Raw genomic sequence first — 19062 nt, 5'->3', positions numbered from 1 at the left:
CACCAAATACTTTTCACTTTGCAACATTGCACTTCCACTTTGCAAATTACGTTTCACCTTAAACAAATTTACAAAGAGAAAATTATTGAATTGAAATGTTTTTCAATTTTCCAAATATATTTTAAGAACTCAAATTTGCAAAGTGCAAAGTGTTTTTTGAAATGTTTTGAAAAGCTTTTCAGTAATAAGCAAAGACAAAATGTTATTTGCAAATAAGAGTTTGTTTTTAAAATTTGTCGAAAACTTATAAAACAATAAATTAACCGCTTTAAAAATGAAAAAGTGAATAACACAATAATGAAACACACAATGGACATGGCTGAAAATGAATCGTTTTGAAGAATATTTTGAAAAGGAAGAAATTAACAATAGTTAATAATGAGTACTGAAACTAAGAATATAGAAAAACTGTAAATGATTTTTTTGACAAAAGAGATTTCTCAATTAACAAATTCGTGTTGTTTAAAATTAAATAAACTTTAATTCAAACCTTCAAGGGAACATGTTTTAAAGTCCCTTGAAACAACTTTTGTCAACACTAAATTGGTTTGAGAATGGAGCCTAATATCACAGTGTTGAATATATGGACGGAAAAAGCAAAGTTTTTAAATTCTTAAAGAGCAATTTATCGAGTTTCCAATATTATCATTGATGAATTTCTCCCTAACACTTTTTAGTTAGCACGAAGTGGTTCAGACATAGCCTAGAAATTTTTTTCTCAAGAAAGATTTTCTTATGTATTTGAATATTTTCAACAAATAAACACCATTTACTTCGCAACTTTTCAAAATATGAATTAATTGCAAAACTGTATTTTTCAATAGTGAAACACTTTTAATTTTAACTTTTCAAATAAAGTCTGAAAAATTATCAGTTTTTTCACTTTGCAAATTTTATGAGACACTTAAAATTTGCCTGCAAAGTTGCAAATTGAAAAGTGAAAACTGTGAAAAGAAAGTCAGGAGTTGGAAAACCCCATACGTACTTCACTGGAAATAAGACCTATTGTCTTTCTATTTCTACAGTAAACAATTTTGATATTTCTTGTTTATGTTCCAAAATTATCCTAGTTCTTTGTCTTACTTGAAAAAAATTTCAGTCGTTTTTTCCAACAAAAATATTTTCTCTGGTTTCTAGTTTAGTTTCGGGAACTCACAAATGCAGTTGAAAATATACAAATAAATTACATAGGTACCTCAAACACAACAGGTGCAGTGTTTTATAACGTTTATTTTGTTTACTTAAAAGTTCAATTTTCAGCAAATTAAAATATTGATCGCAAAATGACCCAAATTCTCAAATAAATGTCCTATTGACTTTTGTTTCAGTCAGCCCAAAAATAATGTTCCAAAAGAAGAGTCAAACATTAAAACCTTGATTTTTACAATAAAAAAAAACTCTTTTTGATCCAAGTTCGACTCTCTCCAGATTCTTTACGAAAACTTTTAGCCTTTGACAAAATTGAAAGTTAACAGCAATTTTCAATAAAAATTATGTTTTCAATTTTTAATGAATTTTTGAGATATGTGACAAATGACAAACTTTAAAACAGTAATCTTTAAAGTCTTCAACATTTATTTCTAAGTTCGGTAATTAATTTTACAAAAAAATTGGTCAATCTCTTCATCACTTCAAAAATGTAATATCTCCCCCTTCCATAATTAAAAATACACACGTGTTATATCTTATTTTGTAGAAGTTATTTGGGTTTAAATTGAAGGTAAGCATTAAGTTGTTTTTGTTTTTACCTTGCTCAGTACACTTGTCAAACTTTTTCGTTCCTTGAAAATCGAACCACTTTCACTTCTTCCACTCTTTCTTACATCATCAAGGAAACATATCTCCTTCGTTCATAACTCACATAATTCAAAAACATAAACCCACTTTTATAAGTTGCTGAAACCTTTAGAACTCACGTTTTACTTTTACTTTTCATAAGTTTATGTAAATATTTTCAAAAGTTTTCTAGATCTTTTTGTTTCTCTGAATCCTTTTAAATTTTGGTTCTAACAAGTTGAATTCAAAATTTTCTTAAATTTTCTTTTCAACAAAATCCAAAAAAAAAGAACACCCATCATCACATGGCTTCAAGACATGGAACACGTGTTAGAAAAAAAATCCCTATAAATATTCACTTTAATATAAATAAGTTAAAGAATGAATGAATCCTAAAAACAGCTACGAAGTTTATTTTTACACCCATCAGTTAAGCACGATACCTGCACAAACATACATATATTCGCTTAACAGATTTTTAAAACAAGTAAAAAGCGGAACGACATCACATCTTCTCGTCGCTTCATACGATATGAAGAGTCGGAGGTATTCTTAAGCCTCTGGGGGTTGTATAAGGTTTTTCCAAGAGTTTGCCCTCCCGAAAAGTTCGAAAAAGTTCGTTGAATTAAAAAAACAAAGAAAAAAAATTCGGCTTCTTTTTCGTTCGTGATGTGGGATTCCTGATGGTTTTAACTTTAGATACGAATCAACTCGAAAGATATAGCAGATATGTTCAACACGTTAGCATCACATTCATTTGAATATTAACATTAGACAGGTATCAGATATCTTCCTGTTTTCGTGTGTGTTTACCACCCCTCGTCAGCCTTTTCTCAAACCTTTTTCCTAACTAAGGGAGGTAGTATATTAGCTTATTTCTTCTGAATTTGCATTTTCTTTCAACTTCCTCGAGAGAAGAGAAAAAACGAACTTGTTAGGTTAGGTACCTACATACGTACATTTTGGAATATATTACAGCCCCCTCTTTCAGCTGTTTCAAACACTGTACCCGTATCCGTATGTAGAACATACAACAATAAAAATGTTAGTATTTCAACATTAAGCATTCCATGCATGCTGCTGTTAACTGCTCCAATTTCCTGTAGCTGATGTAGCCAAAACCTACGCTTCGCCGGCAGGTGGGTAAATTCTGAAACTTCTAGCATACAATGTAAACTCAATTGAATTTCGTACAAAAAGAGAGAAAAAGAAAACCAAGAGTAAATCCTATACCCCGAAAAACTCACTGAGCTAGAAAATTATGCTGGCAAACGTTGTTGAAAACGACTGTAGGAGTTGGAAACGAGACGAAGAAAAAATGAGACCCTTCAACTTGACGCTATGCCTATGACACTATGTAGAGTAACATTAAAGGCCATCTGGGGCCCTTCAAATCGATATCAAGCCCACTCTCCTTTCATCATCGAAATCACTACCATCACCACCGCCGCACCGCCGTGAGTCATCGTCGTTGTAGTCGTAGTTATTCAAGAGTCTCACTCAATCACAGTATTTCTATAATATTCAAATTATCAAAACGTCATTACCAATGTCAATATCACATTTCACCAAATCATTCCTCAATCCTCATCCCTCATTCTTCATTCCTCCGACCACCAAAACCTCCAAACCTATCGATTCACATTTCACAACAACTGTCACCTCATTTTCGCAAACAGCGTTGGCGCCATTGGAAACGTGAAACGAGCAGCTTCCTTACGGTCCTGATTCCATGGGAACTTCGTATTAAAGAAATCGAATCACACTTTGGATCGGGTGTCGCCTCCTATTTCACATTTCTTCGATGGCTTTTATGGGTTAATATAATGATGACTATACCGTTGGTAGCTTTCGTAATTGCACCTGAAGTAAGTTTATTTTATTTTTTCGTCCTTCCGGGAACTTTTCGATAAAAGAACGTGAACCAACTTTAAAGAGTTCTCTCTTCTTCATCTTTTAAAAAAAATATACGTCGTCGTCATCGTCGCACAGGTCCTTTCAACAAATCCAAATGAGGAAGATCCAAGGAAAAAAATGTCAGAACGAGAAATGAAAGTTGCCGGGAATCTATTTACAATTTGGGAATTCGAAGGATATCTTAAGTATTCACCGTTATTTTATGGGTAAGTGATACGATGTGTTGTGGGAGAATGTCGAGGTCGAAAATAGAGTACTGAATGGAAAATCAATGAATGTTGTGATAATTTGCTCGTTGACCTTTTTTTCTTTTTAAATAAAATTTTATTATTATTTGGAATATATTTTTTTTTCAAATTCAATTTACAGATATTATTCGAGTAAATCAGGAGCAACTCGGAAAGGTTACAATCTACCATTGGCGTATTTCTTAACAGCTGTTGCTGTTTATGTTTATAGTTTTGTTGCAACTTTACGAAAGTGAGTAAGATTTTATATACCAACATATTTTTAAAGTTAAGGTTTTTCTTAATTTGTTTGGGTTTATTTAAAAAGGCAAAAGTCTTATGTCACATCTGGGGCAAACGAAGGTTGAAAAGTCACAGAGGGTTTTGAAGAAATCAATTTTGAGAAAATTAAATTAAGTACCCATGGTACAACTTTGTCATTTTAATGGGAAGAGACTTTGCGTAAAAATCGGTAGTTTTGATTTTTTGTTCGTGAATTGTGTAGTGGATTATGAAGTCTTATTTGATAATGAGAAATACCAGATTTGACGCCAGATTATGTGTAAATTTAGAAAAGGCATTATTTCATTGAAAAGGACTCCTGCTTTATTTCTGAGTCAACTTAAATAAATTTTTATGATTTTAGCACTGTTTGAAATTAGTTACGTCGAGAATGACTTTCAAAAACGATTTATGAGCAATAAACAATTATTCTAAATTCCCATCAGATTCATACAACGTTCTAAGGGTACATTTTTCTAAACTAGATCTCTTTACCAGCATCAGTTTTGGTTAAGTTATAATTTTAATATAATTAAAAATATGTGTGTTCATAAATCTAGATATTTTTCAAACTGAACCCAAACAAAATTAAGGATCATGAAAATGTTGTTATAGATTCGCATTTTTTGAAATTTAGGGAACAAAATATCGCATGGAACGCGCTATCTGAAAGCGGTAGAAGCGAAACGTTTTGACAGATCCAAACGTATTGAAATAAAATTTAAGATGTCAGACAGCTCTGACGCATCCAAAGAAAATTCAATTTATGAATAAGTTTATGCAGTTTAATAAAAAGCCATATCGTTTTGTAAATGGAACGTTTATTACTTTATTTGTATTTAAATAAAAATAAAGATGTAATCAAAACAAGATTGACGGACGATAGAGCAGCTGAAATAATAGTCAAAAATATCCTACAATTTTAAAAAAAAATATCAATGTCCTACAAAATTTTTGTAATGAAATGTCGGATTCAAAGCTTTTAAAAGTTTTGTTTATTTAACAAAAAATAGTCAATTTTCAACAGTACTCAGTTGAAATTCCAAATCAATTTGAAAAATTTAACTTTTAGAAAAACGCGTTTGAAGATCCATCTAGGATATTTCTTACCCACAATCGCTCGCAAGTAGAATTAAAAATTTTTAAAAGTGTAGTAAGGATATTGAAGGAATATTTTTGAAAATTTGTACAGTCAAACAATGTTTGATATTTAATTTATATTGGAAATGTCGAACTTTCAAAAATCCCCAAACTTTTAATGTATTCTAAGAAATTAAAAAAGCTAATAATCAGTTTCAGAAATTACAATGATACTTTTTTTCTAAAGTTGCTGGAACTCGGGTAAAGCAAGAACAAAACGGTGTATTGTATTTTTGCTATTTTTTAAGGGTCTCGAAACAACATGTGTTTCAATAATCAGGACCCATAGTCAAAACCAGACATTTCGAGTAGTTTAAAACTTTTTGAAGATATTTGTTTGTGCTTTTTAAACAGGTTTTTATTTTTGAAATGAAAGTACCTAAGTATCAGATATAATCATAATTTAAGCTTTTTTTAAAATTCGAAACAAAGCATTTAAATAACTACTTAGTTACAATACACATTTGGTACTGATCAGAACATCAAAATTTTGGTAACGCATTTTGAAAGGGGTAAAACTATTATAAAATGGGCACGACTGGATCGAACTAACCTTATCCTGTATCCAAAAACTGGTTGCAATAGATACTTACAATAATACAAGTTTTTCTTAGAAAATATCAATACCATTTAACTAATAAAAAAAACCTTACTTACTTACTTAGGTCCTCAGACCTGTTAAGTTATTGGGAACCCGTTAAGGGGCATAGGGCCTCTACTACACCTACGATGGTGCTATCGTGTACGGTTTCCGGAGATGTGTTTTAGCTCCCTCTAACTCTTGCCTACTAACCGCTGATTCCGCCTCGACTGTCCTGTGCTATATGCTTCTCGGTCGTCCAGCTCTTCTTTCTTCTTGTGTGAGCGGATTCCATTGCATTGCTTGGCCTGCAGTGCAGTCGTTACCTTTTCGAAGCGTATGTCCAATCCATTGCCACTTACGCCTTCGTATTTTAGAGTCTATAGGTTAATTCGATGAAGGACCTCATTTGATATACGGTTTGGCCACAAAATCCTTAAGACGTTACGAAGGCATCTATTCAAGAATGTATGGTTCCAAGAGTCGAAATAAAAGATTTTCAGAAAGATGTCTGTGCGTGCGTGTGTAAGTACGTTCGTACGTCCGTACGTCCGTACGTTCGTACGTTCGCGACGTTTTTTTCGTCCTCCATAGCTCAAGAACCAGAAAAGATAATATCAACTTCAAATAAATTTTGTTATACAGATAATAAGGCAGAAAGATGCAGAAAGGGCTCTCAAGAAAATTGCGTGGGTGGTGTTTTTTACCATAGCAGTTTGAAAAAAAGGTGAAAATTTTGGTTAACCCTAACATCTTACGAACCAAAGACGCTAGAGACTTCAATTAAATTGTATATAATATATTGTAACGTGATATCAAAGAAGTATATTTTTTGAAAAAAAAATCTATATAAAGTTTTTTTTTATAAATCAAAAAAACTGAAAAAAAATTTGTCAGGTCCAAAATTATATTTTTAAATGATTTCATCTCAAAAAAAAATTCTTTCAACAAAGAATAATGTTTTTGACATCTGAAAAAGTTTTGAGAAAAATCGAATTGACAGTTTTTTTTTATAAAAATAAAAATCTAAAAAAAGCATTACTTGAAGTTGGTAAAAATTGAATATCGATTCAAATATCTTTTCAAAAACTTGAAATTTGGGCTTCAAACTTATTTTATCTTATAAGAAATATTGTTTTCAACATTCTGAAAAATGTTGAGAAAAATCGAATTGACAGTTTTTTTACAAAAAGTAAAAATGATTTTCGACTCAGATATCTTTTCAAAAATTGTAGATATTGGCTTCAATTTTATTTCACGGAAAATATTGTTTTCGATATTCAGTAATTTTTATATAAAAATCCAACAGTCCGTTTTATCATTGAAAATAAAATCTACAAAAAATAGTACGCAAATTTGGCAAAAATTTATACGAGTACATATAGACAAACTTTTAAGCAAGACAAGTCTACAGAAGGGATGGAAGTTATCAGTGTGGGTCTCATCCCGCCTCTTTTTTGTAATGGCTTAAGTAACCTTCCAAGTGCTGCAGCAATAAAGAAACAAAGATTCGTAGCAGTGTTCTTAAGCTGATAGAGTTATTCCTCCAAATTTTCGACAACATACTGACCGCCACTTTTGCTTTTCCGATGCGGCAGATGACGTCTTTTTTGGTTCCGCCTTCGATAGAGACGATACTTCCAAGGTATTGAAAGCTTTCCACTTTTTCCACCAGCTGCGAGGAAATATCTATTTGAGATGATGGTCGGGTTCCACGGCTGACCATTTTTGTTTTGTAGGAATTAATTTTCTGCTTCTTTCTCCACACTTGTTGTCATTTGATGGAGATCCATGATCCTGTGAGAGAGTAAGTAAACACCGTCCGCGTAATCCAAGTGCTTTAAATAGGATGTCAAAGTTCATTGGATTCCTTCTCTACCTGACAGAGCTGCGTGCAGTACATCGTTTATCACCAACAAAAACAATATTGGCAACAGAATGCAGCCCTGCCTGACTCCACTACCTTGATTTATAAATAATTTTTTAAAATGAACTTGAGTACATTCAATTTTTCAATTTTGGTTTAAAATTATTTAACGTATTTTTAAAAATCTAAAAAGTATAATTTGACATTTTCGATCATCAAATATTATTAAGACAGTGTAAGAGCTTTTGTAAAAAATATTGGTTCATTAGCTCTTGAGAAAATTTAAATTGATGATTTTTAACCAAAAATTTGTATAGTGTTACTGTTATTTTTAGTCTTAAAAACAAAATTTTAAAACTGCCTAACACTAACCTGCTTAAAACCTTAATAAGTTTGGTTTCAATCGATTTAATTGCTTGGTCCGTAGAACGAACAGAATCGCGATTTTTTCTACCTTTTTATAATCGTCATGTCATGTTTGATTAAAATCTGAAGTTATAAATTTTGTACAAATTCCAAGCCATATAGGTCCTTTGTGCCGCAAGTTAAAATGAGTTAACAGAGATATGAAATAGGACTTCATAATATTTATATTAAATTATCTTTATATTAGCTGTCAAATGAATGGATGTGTTCAATGAGAATGAAAAACAGAAACCAACATTATAGATTTGTTGAGAAAAAGTTGATTCTAGGATCAATACTCAAATCATAATTTTTAAAGCCGTATTTGCATCAAAATTTAACTAAAACAAAAACTTTTAAAACATCAAAATTTAACTTAAACAAAAACTTGTAACCTTTAAACAACTTACCGAAAACAAAATTCATTGGACACGTCCTCAGTTAAAATATTTATCTGGTCAATCTATAATAAAAAAAAGTTTTGAAACAAATTAAAAAAGATGGTTTAAAGCTGGTGTTTTTTTACTATCTATCTATCATATATATAAGAAAGTATTTTTAAAACCTTAAATGCATTTAAAAATATTTGCAGGTATGTCCAAAAATGCATATATGAAGATATAAAACTTTCTATTTCTTTGTAAGATTATGAGTACTTACAAAATTTACTAAAAATTTTGAAATAGAAAAGTCCTTATTTAAATATTCAATTCAAAATAATCTTTTTTTTTAAGGATTTAAGACTTTATCAATCACTTTGTCTGTGTTCATTTTTTTCCAAAGCTCATTTTCTTTTCACACATGTGACATTTCCAGAAAATTAACTAACAATGCGAACATTGGGAGTTTTAGGTTAATTTCTTAACAACGCGCATTTATTATCAGATTATTCTCACATAATAATCACTTTATTATCATTAAGCCTGCTTTCTATCTACCACTTATGTATGTGTACATTCATCTACAGGAAAATCCCATAAAATTCTACTCTCTTGCCTTTATACGAGTACATCACAGAATCTTCTATATGAGATAAGACTCCAATTTATAAATAATTATATATACCTTAAGAGATATTGAAGCACAATAGAACATCCTAGCAATAAAATTCATTGTCAATTAATTTGGAGAAGCAATTTGGTACGTGACTAGAATTACCGACAAGTAGGTACATATTATAGTCACCGACACGCTAAGCTAACGCCAAAGCCAAAGCCAAAGCCAACGCCAACGCAACACCACAACAAAGATCCTCCCCGCTAAGACGGTAAGACGGAAGACATCAGCAACAGTTATCTTCTCATATATCCTTAGAGTCGCAATTGTTTGACAACAATATTTATACATTTTGTATAGCTGTATTTAGTAGTTCCTGTTATACTCGAGACTTTCATCACAGTTCTAAGTTGTGAAATATGACGGAAGTCCTTGTTGTTTATTAATTTATACTCATCCGGCACCTCGTGACTTCAGCTATTCTCGTATAAAACTACACTATCGACACTATATTATATTTATATTCACTGCAGCAACAGTACCGCTACCGGGAGTAAATTAGGTCATAGAGCACTGTGGGGGATGATGCGACACATAACAATTTGTTGACTTGAGAGTTTTTTTTGTAAACGCTGTTATTATTATTTCTTCCGTTTTAGTTTAATAATAATCCAAAGTCAATTATTACACTCTTCCTTTTGCTCTCTCTATCTCTCCCCCATCGCACAACCCCGCAAATAACCATCATGATCAGGATGGCAGAAAATTCAAGGAACTCAAAGCTTTCATCGAAAGATGACGAGTGTATATTTTCATGGAAACTCTTCACTGGGTGGGATTTTATGATTGGTAAAGTTTGAATTTCTCCATTTTATATCTCATAACGGTTATTTAATTTCCATCATATTTCTTATATATATGAATTTATTTTTGTTTTCTGAATTTTATTATTTATTAAGGTCATGCGGAAACGGCACATAATAGGATAGCATCTGTTGTTGTTGGCTTCAAGGAAGCTCTGCTTGAGGAGGCCGAAAAGAAAAAGGATAACCGGAAGTACGCATATACAACAATACATATATACATTACATTTACGAGTTGCAAACAATGAATGTGAAAGGAAAATAATAATATTTTTCTTCTATCTTTTTCTCTCTGTCTTCATTTCCTTTTGGTTTTTGAAACCCCAGTTGGCGTATCATACTTCAAAGGATTCTTGTGAATATTTTAGTTATTGGCCTTCTGGCTGCGTCTGGATATACTGTGGTGTCCGCTGTTGACAGGTTATTGATTATATTTTGTATTTTAAATTAAAAAAATGAAAAACCCCAAAAAATTTGCAAATTTTTAATAAAGTTTTCTTGTTTTTGTTTTTTTTTTTTGGTTGAATTTAGGTCTGAAACAGTTGGAACCAACGCATCGTGGTATCGAAGGAATGAGGTCAACGTTATAATGACTTTGCTGTCATTTTTTCTACCGATGATTTTTGATGCATTAGGACTTTTTGAGAATTGGCATCCTAGGCAACAGTTACGACTTCAATTAGCAAGGTATTAAAAAGTGTTGGAAAATGCGCCTTGCTTTATAGTTTTTGACATGAGTAGAAACAAAGCAATTGAGAATATATTATGAAAAAAACTTTTAACACAGTTAATTTTATATTTTAAGAAAATGATATCCTGTTTTTTATTATCAGGTTTCTTAAAGTTCCACTTTAAATAATTTCGGACTAACGTTTGTTAAATCCCACTGCTTAAAATCACATATCTTATAACCCTTTTTCTTGGATAAAAACGTGATTATCTAGATTAATTGGGATTTTAAAAAGAGATTTTAAAATAGTTTAGAATCTTAGTTGATTTGTTATTTCAAGGAAATGAAAAACAAAGGCTTGGGTTCAATATTCTGCTTTTTATAAATAAGTTTATTAAAAAACCCACCATTGAAATCCCACTTTTTATAATCCTAAACCCGTTTTTTAAAAATCCCATATCTTTTAACCCAATATCTTAATAAAAAAATGTTATTATCGGACTTTTTGGCATTTTAAAAAGGGGAATTCAAATAGTTTAGTGGGTTATTAGAAGACTGGCATTTAACAAAAAGAGCCTGAGCAGACATGATTTTAAGACTTTTTTTATACACTCACAAGATAAAAGGTTATTTTTAAAATAAAATTAATAATATTGAGCTGAAGTTCAAAAATACCTCAATGCTTAGTAAACAAGGACTAACAAGAAGATCAGGCAAAAATTTAATTATTTTTTCCAAGTTTATGTATTTTAGAACGAAGTTTATTAGGCAGTTAATTTTTCTAGAAAATTTTAGAATAATTATTTTATATTTCTTCAGTTCTGCTGATTTCGGAAATTTTTGAAAAGATTGAATTAGGTGAAAGAGTTTTAACCGATCTAGATATAAGGCCTTATAATTCTTAACTATCTTAGTTTTCTTATCAGAATTTGAAGAGGTCTACAATTTTATGTCACGTATTTTTTGTAAAACATGCATTTTTCGGTCTTTTTTAATATTCTGATATTTTTTAGAATTATGATTCTGAATTTGCTGAATTTATACTCGTTGATGTTCTCGTTCATCTATAAAATCACGGGCAAAGATGAAAGCCTTCAGCTATTAAAGGAAATCGATCAAAATGCAACTTCGGAGAAAAATCAAATTGAAAAAATGATTGCTGTATTGGGAAATCTTCTAACGAGCACTACCACCACTAGTAATTGGAATTCAAGTGATTTCAACTCATCTCCTGCGCCATTAGGTTACTCCCCAACTCCATCAACGACTTTGGGAAATTTGTTCAATCGAACAATGTGTTTTATCGTTCCTGTGAACTGCTCAATTCCTCCATTGCCCTCGGCAACACGAACATTTACTACATCGATGTTATTGCTAAACTTAAGTACAACTCCTCTTGTCTCAGAGACATGGTCGACTACAAGTCCATCTTCCACATCGTCATCATCATCACCATCATCATCTACTACTGCTACAACACCATATGATGTGGTTAACACTACTGTCGACTTCCTAACATCAACAACCAACTTAAACGATTTAATAACAAATCCCAATAATGCCTCAGTTTATCCATTTACGAGGGATGACTGGAGTAGTAGCAGCAGTGTTGGTAGTACATCGACGTTTTTTGAGAGTTCATCTCCATCACCATTGCCATCATCGTCATCGCCGTCGTCGTCAGCAACCAGCGAGGATTATCGATCCCAGTTTAACGATACCTATTTCGAATATCATGACTATTTTGATAACTTTTTGTCCATGGATATGGAAGAGCTGGAGCAGGAACAAAATGCCAATGACGATGGTGAAAGGGTAAGACGTTCAATCGGAATTCTGTCAACTGAATACGCATCACCTTCTACAAGCGGGGGCACCGACTACACAGACCTTTCTGATGACACAACAGAATCTGGCACAACTTTGAATATTGCCTCAGAAACCACCTATACCCTTGACGTATCCAGCTTGTCAACACTGACGGAGCTCATGGCAACTATGCCTACCACAACGACGTCAACAGTAATGGATCCTGTACGTGACAAAGTCCTCGAATATATATCCACTCTAAAGCCCGATGAACCAACTTCATCCTCAACATGGCCATCATCATCATCATCAACATCATCAACTGAGGAAGAGAAGCTGGATGATACCACCAATCCAACTACCCCTATTTCGACTATTGCCGTCTCAATCAGTGATAAACAAATGCAGGCTAAAAGCTGCACCCAAACTGTGTGTGTCACAATTCCCCCAGAATACTGTACCACTCCCATGCCACCCATTAAAGTAGACGACTTATCGTCTGCAATGGCCACCGATTCCACAACTCTCAGTACCACAACCACAATAGCTCCTCAAATCCAAATACAATACCATGAGGAAAAGCTAAAGAATATAACGCTCATCTTGGAAAATGTTCGTCGCAACTTGACATCAATGTGCTGGGAGACATCGTTGGGGCAGGAGCTTTCAAAAATCATTGTTTTTGATATGGTGAGTGCGTGATATGTTGATGAAATTTTATTATACTTGGTATTTTCGTGCACTTAAACGCAATTGTAAGGATTTTAATTTTTCAGTTGTATAACTTCCTGATTCCAGAGTGGATACAGCTGGGTAACATGAACTTGCTCAGGATCTTAATTTTATTTGTCAATTCTTGTTCAAGTTTGTGGGTGCTCGTAAGCAGGGCATATAACCTCAATTACTAATACGAACTATCGAACGTTTTTGGGGTCCTCCTTCCTCAATTTCTAAAAGTCCTCTTAACCTTGCTTCTCGCTCTCCCAATTCTTCTGAACTCTCTAGTGAGGGGAATCCAATGAATTCCTTGTCCTGCGATGGAATCATTACTTTTTGGAAACGTGTGTCCAATTCCATTCCACTTGTGACTAAATTTAATAGTGTCAAAAGGTTCCTAACCCGTTTTCGTAAATACTTCTCCTTTTGAGATGAAATGGGGTCGGAATACCAGTAAGATGTTTAACACCTATTAGTGAAGATATATTGTTCTGTAATAATCGTAGCTTTATGATATAACTTATTCGACATTTAAGTGAAACGGTCTGAGCAATGTGCTCGGAGCTGAGAAAGTCATTCCACCAAATATTGGATAATTTCTCTAACGAAACTCTCTACTTTCACTATTAGTTGTTGAGTATTGTTAGTTTTGGAACTAATTAAAATTCTTAAATATAAACTTTGTCTTGTTTAGCTTGAAATTAGGTCTACTACGCCTTTCTTCAGGAGTTCATTAAAATATTATCAATTCACCAGTTCTTCTGTTTCGCTCATCTTCTTTGTGTTATTTAAATAGATTGAATAGGGATATTTCTTAACTCTGAATTTCCATGACTTTTTGTGGTAAATAACTATCAAGTTCATTTGAAGAAAATTAACAAATCATGGAAAAAGAAATCAAAGAGGGAGTACAATACCTAGTATTAGTCTTCACATCCTTAAACGTTCTTTAGAAAGCGATTTTCTAGATTACGTAAATGTATTTGTTGATCAACTTAAAGAAATTGTTGGTGCAATAGTTTTTAGAAGTAGTAGTTTAAATATCTCCATATTTCTTTAGGAGTATTAATAATTCCGTACCAGCACCCAATTTATCGTCCATATTCATTTCGACAACTGCATTAACTTTACATTTACATTCCCAATACGAAACCTCCAAGGAATTATTGTTAGAAAATATAGAAATTTGTTTACCTTCGAGAAAACCATTGTTTCCCATCACATCGTTTCTACACAACACTACACTTCACATCCCTTGCAAACAAGTCGTTCACAGTATTTTTAAAAGCTTCTAGCTAAACCCAGAGTTTTTTCATATTCTTAATCGCCTTCCCTTGTTACACTACACACATATTCCCTCCATGTCCTATTTTTCTGCTGCTAAGAACAAGATGATTACTGTTTTCGGTTTTTTCTGTTGTCTCCTTTTTTTTACAACCAACTGAAGAACACAATTACTTCCACCACAATAAATCCCTAGAGTAATTTGGTATTGGTGGGTTTCCAAATCCCTTTCCCGACACACTTCTGCAAACCCATCAATGCCATTCTGCCATTCCGATACGGTATGGAAATTGTGTTTTTTGAAAAATTCAAAAAATACTTTTTATTTTTGAATGGAAAATGTTTTCCTCTTTTACGTCATGTAGATAGATACATTGAGCTATATCGGGGAAAAAGAGGCAAACGAAAATGAAGAACAAAAAGAAAAAACCTACAAATGTAAGTCCTTTGGTTGATGGGTTGTTCCTTACACTACTTTGATGAGAAAGAACAAAAAGTCTGATTGCATACTGGATTTTGCATATAACAAAAAAGCAAAAAAACAAAAAAAAACAGCAAAAAAAAGGAAAAACAAAAAAGCAAAATAAAAACAGAATAGGAGAGGAGAGAAATTGGAAAAGTTCTTCCGGCTTTCTTCTGTCTGTGCAGAGCAATTTTAAGCTGCCGCATGAGGGTTCAACAGGCGGCTTACAGACGTAGGTACCAATGTTCTCAAGGACTTATCGAAATATTTTGATGATTCAATCGATGGATTATGAAATACTGCGAAATCGAGTCAAGAGAGAGAGGGAGGAAATGTTTTAAGCATACAAATACAACTGAACTTTGATTACGGCAATTTGGGTCAACATTTTTTTGCATCATTCATCAATCAGATTTCTCAAAAAGGTTCCCTCTTTTTTGTGGCACTAAGTATTCTTTTCCATCAAACCTTACACTCTTTTGGCCACAAAATTGGTTAAATTCAAAGCAAATCTGAATTTCAAACTATGTTCCACGTTGGGCGCCATTTAAGAGAATTGCGGAAATTACATTTTCGTGCAACTTCTGCTTCAAAGTAAACGAAAATAACAACATGTATGGATTTCAAAAGTTAAAGAGAATTCTGTAGATAAAACACAAAACCTCAAAATCCTGTTGATGATGCAATTAGAGATCCTTGTCTAACTATTAATTCACTGCATTTAATGCCACTTCCTTCACTTTATATAGCAAAACCAGATACTCTATAAACACAACAGGCAAGTCAAGAGTGTAATAGAAAACTATCACCCTAGCTCCCACTTCTACCCATGCTTTTACTCCTAAAGGATACCGTAGAACACAAAACCCCTTTCTGTTTAACTATACTCACTTCCGGTTGCATATTATAAGCGCACAGTAAACTTCCCTTATTTACATAATGCCAACTTAATTTGCAGATAATGTCCATAGTGGCACCACTTTGCATCGACTTCCTGCGAGCTCTCTTCGTACGCTACGTAAATAAATACTGGTGTTGGGACATGGAGAAGACTTTCCCCCAGGTATGTCAATTCATCCATTTAAAAACCTCTTCCCTTCCCATTTTCTTTCTCAATCATCAAGGAAACATTTAGTTTCAAATTTGCCTCCCATTTATATATATATTTTGTACATATATTTTTATCCTCGTTTTCTTCTTCTCGCCGCTTCTCCTTCATGGTTTTTTAAAGTACGGAGACTTTAAAATTGCCGAGAGTATTTTAAATTTGGTCTACAATCAGGGACAAGTATGGATGGGGATTTTCTTTTCGCCAGGACTTGTGATCATTAATTTTGTGAAGCTTATGATTTTGATGTACTTGCGGTCGTGGATTGTGCTAACTTGTAATGTGCCGCATGAAGTTGTTTTTAAGTAAGTTAAGAAGGCTGTGTAAATCATTTGGGATTTGGAAGTTAAATAATGCTTTGTTTTTGTTTTTTTTTTGTTTTCTTGGCAGAGCTTCGAAGTCTAATAACTTTTATCTGTCACTTCTATTGACAATGTTATTCTTGTGTGTTCTGCCAGTGGGCTATGCGATAGTATGGTTGCGTCCTTCGTGGCATTGTGGACCATTCTCGGATTATGATAGAATTTCTGAGTTCTTTACAACTACTATTATTAAAGGACTTCCACCGTAAGTTCTAAAGACTTTTTATTTTTTTTTTCACTGAGATAACTTATTTTTAGAGAGCTCCACAAGCCTTTGGAGTATCTGACTTCACCAAGTACTGTGATTCCTTTGTTGCTCTTGCTGACCCTCATCATATATTACTTGGTCTCCCTGACTGGTGCATTACGAGAGGCAAACCAAGACCTTCGTAATCAACTGTTGAAAGAACGAGAAGAAGAACGGAAGAAGATGTTCAAAATACCGGATACCAAGAGTAATGAACAGGCTGCGACAGCGCTGACCAACCGATGGAGAAAAGTTCTAGAAGCTTCATCACCAGTAACGCCCACTGGAACAGGACAACAGGCTCCTGATTTTGATGAGGAAATCAAAACTCAAGCTAGAAAAGGTATCTAAGACCCTTGCAATCCCCCTGAAATGACTCTTTCATATGGACTATCTTCTTTCTCTTTTCAGAACTTATTGCCCGCATTATGAAGAAAGCTCTTCGTAAGGGTTCTGCAACTTCTGACGATGATAGTTACATGCGAGGAAAAGATGAAGATGACACTGACACGGAATATCACGAATCACTGCCACATGATGAAGAATCAAAGGAGAAACTATTTGGACTCTCGAGGCTTCAACAAATCCGTAGGACACGGAAGCCTTCTCTAGTTGATATAGTTCAAATAGCAAAGTCTGAACAAGCCAAAAATAAGGAACAACCCAAGAGTAGATTCAAAGTAGACAAGGTAAATAAACCCGACAAGCCTATGAAGACGGAGAAGCCAGTAAAGCCTGAAAAGAAAGTTGACTGCGATAATGACAATGACCCCGATACGAATTCAAGAGTTGTTTCTGAAAGACGTATGAGTTTGTTGCAAAATCAATCACCGGAAAGTGAAGAAATGCCAGTGAAACCGAGATTGGCTAAAATCGTCAGCAGTAATTTTGCGGTTATCAATGAAAAATCTTCGGATGCCCCGAAGAATGTGAAGAAGAAGAATTCTCCGAAATCAAGACCAGAACCGTTTAATCTTGAAGACAAGACGATGGAAAAGAAAAAACCGAAGGAAAAGAGAGATACTGGATCTCCAGAAAAGGAAAAGCACAAAGCTGATGGATCACCAGAGAAGGAGAAGAAAAAGCCTCGAAGTTCACCGGATAGAGAAAAGAATAAAAATAAGGGCTCACCAGAGAAGGAGAAGAAAAAGTTCCAAAAGTCTCCGGATGTTGAGAAGAAGAAGGTCAATGGGTCACCATCGTCAGACAAGGAAAAGAAGAAACCATCTACGCCCAACGTGAAAGAGAAGCGGAAGCCCATTGATCCATCTCCAGAAAGGGAGAAGAAGAAACTTAATGAATCTCCAGAAAAGAAAAAACTTACCTCCTCTCCACAAGAAGAAGGCAAGTCAGAGGCGTTCTTCAGCTTCTCCAAGAAGGGTCGCAATAAAATAGGCAATCTCATGAATTTCGTTCGTGAAGCTGTCAAAAAAGCCGATCTTAACTCACCAAGTGATTCACCACCATCAACGCCTTCAACAACCATCGAAGTTCAGCCCTCATTCATCAAAGCTTCTAAATCTGAGCCAAAATTACTCCCACAAGCTGAACCCGAACTTGAAACAAAACCAATCACTCCTCCTCCTCCGTCGATGAAAAAAATGGTCCATCAAGCACCAATTGATTCGGAGGAGGAAGATCAACCCGGACCAACGCCTCCTCTAGTTCGAAGTGGGTCACAGCGATGGAAGACGGACAAACCATCACCATCACGTCAAGATTCTCAGGCATCAGTGTGGTCGGATAATATCCCAACGATAACCATTAGCACAACCGGAAGTGAGGAATGCATTATAGATTGTGTTAATGACAGCACGGATGTTGCTACTCCAATTGAAGAGCAAAATGGTGACGCAATTACTACAAATGGTGATATTGATTTGGAATAAGTTTTATGGTTTTTACTTTTTATCGATACAAATTTTTAAATTCGTTAATAAAATGTTTTAGTAATTATAAGAAGCAAGAAAACTTATAATAAATCTAACGGTAGTTGCACAAATATACAGTTTTTGACTTTTGATTGCATTTCAAGTGCCTCATCTTCTGGAAGTCAGTTTAAATTTGAAGCTAATGAATGAGCAAATTCAAATACATCATTTTTTGATGTAAAATATTATGAACATAAATTCTACGTTGAATAAATTTCATATGAAATACTAGATGGCGCTTGTTTTAACACAGAACTGAATCATTCATTTTTTAGCCACAGACACGAACCCAAAAGAGTATCCGATACACAAACCATAATGTGGAATTCATTTAGCTTCAAAACAGAGGAATGGATATGTAAAAAGTTTGGACAAAATATAAGCTAATACACATAATTTTTTAAACTTGAATAAAATC

General features: G+C 33.6%; 1 protein-coding gene and 1 long non-coding RNA gene across 2 annotated transcripts in view; one reads left to right on the top strand and one right to left on the bottom strand.

The window, feature by feature from the left end:
- Positions 1 to 8658, bottom strand: part of LOC129944309 (uncharacterized) — a 48243-nt gene extending 39585 nt beyond the window's left edge. Inside the window, exon 1 of the long non-coding RNA XR_008781413.1 lies at positions 8605 to 8658. This is a non-coding gene — a long non-coding RNA (uncharacterized LOC129944309). The remainder of the gene's footprint in view (positions 1 to 8604) is intronic.
- Positions 1 to 18721, top strand: part of LOC129944301 (transmembrane channel-like protein) — a 34540-nt gene extending 15819 nt beyond the window's left edge. The window contains exons 7-19 of the mRNA XM_056053648.1: positions 3456 to 3644; positions 3769 to 3899; positions 4063 to 4173; positions 9945 to 10039; positions 10150 to 10246; positions 10381 to 10473; positions 10585 to 10740; positions 11737 to 13222; positions 15955 to 16059; positions 16228 to 16409; positions 16495 to 16671; positions 16725 to 17056; positions 17125 to 18721. Coding sequence (XP_055909623.1) covers positions 3456 to 3644; positions 3769 to 3899; positions 4063 to 4173; positions 9945 to 10039; positions 10150 to 10246; positions 10381 to 10473; positions 10585 to 10740; positions 11737 to 13222; positions 15955 to 16059; positions 16228 to 16409; positions 16495 to 16671; positions 16725 to 17056; positions 17125 to 18602 — 4632 coding nt within the window. The 3' untranslated portion in view covers positions 18603 to 18721. The remainder of the gene's footprint in view (positions 1 to 3455; positions 3645 to 3768; positions 3900 to 4062; positions 4174 to 9944; positions 10040 to 10149; positions 10247 to 10380; positions 10474 to 10584; positions 10741 to 11736; positions 13223 to 15954; positions 16060 to 16227; positions 16410 to 16494; positions 16672 to 16724; positions 17057 to 17124) is intronic.
- The last annotated feature ends 341 nt before the right edge of the window (positions 18722 to 19062 follow it).

The sequence above is a fragment of the Eupeodes corollae genome, chromosome 2 (genome assembly GCF_945859685.1).
Source record: "Eupeodes corollae chromosome 2, idEupCoro1.1, whole genome shotgun sequence".
NCBI lineage: Eukaryota > Metazoa > Arthropoda > Insecta > Diptera > Syrphidae > Eupeodes > Eupeodes corollae.
This window is presented reverse-complemented; position numbering and strand designations above follow the sequence as displayed.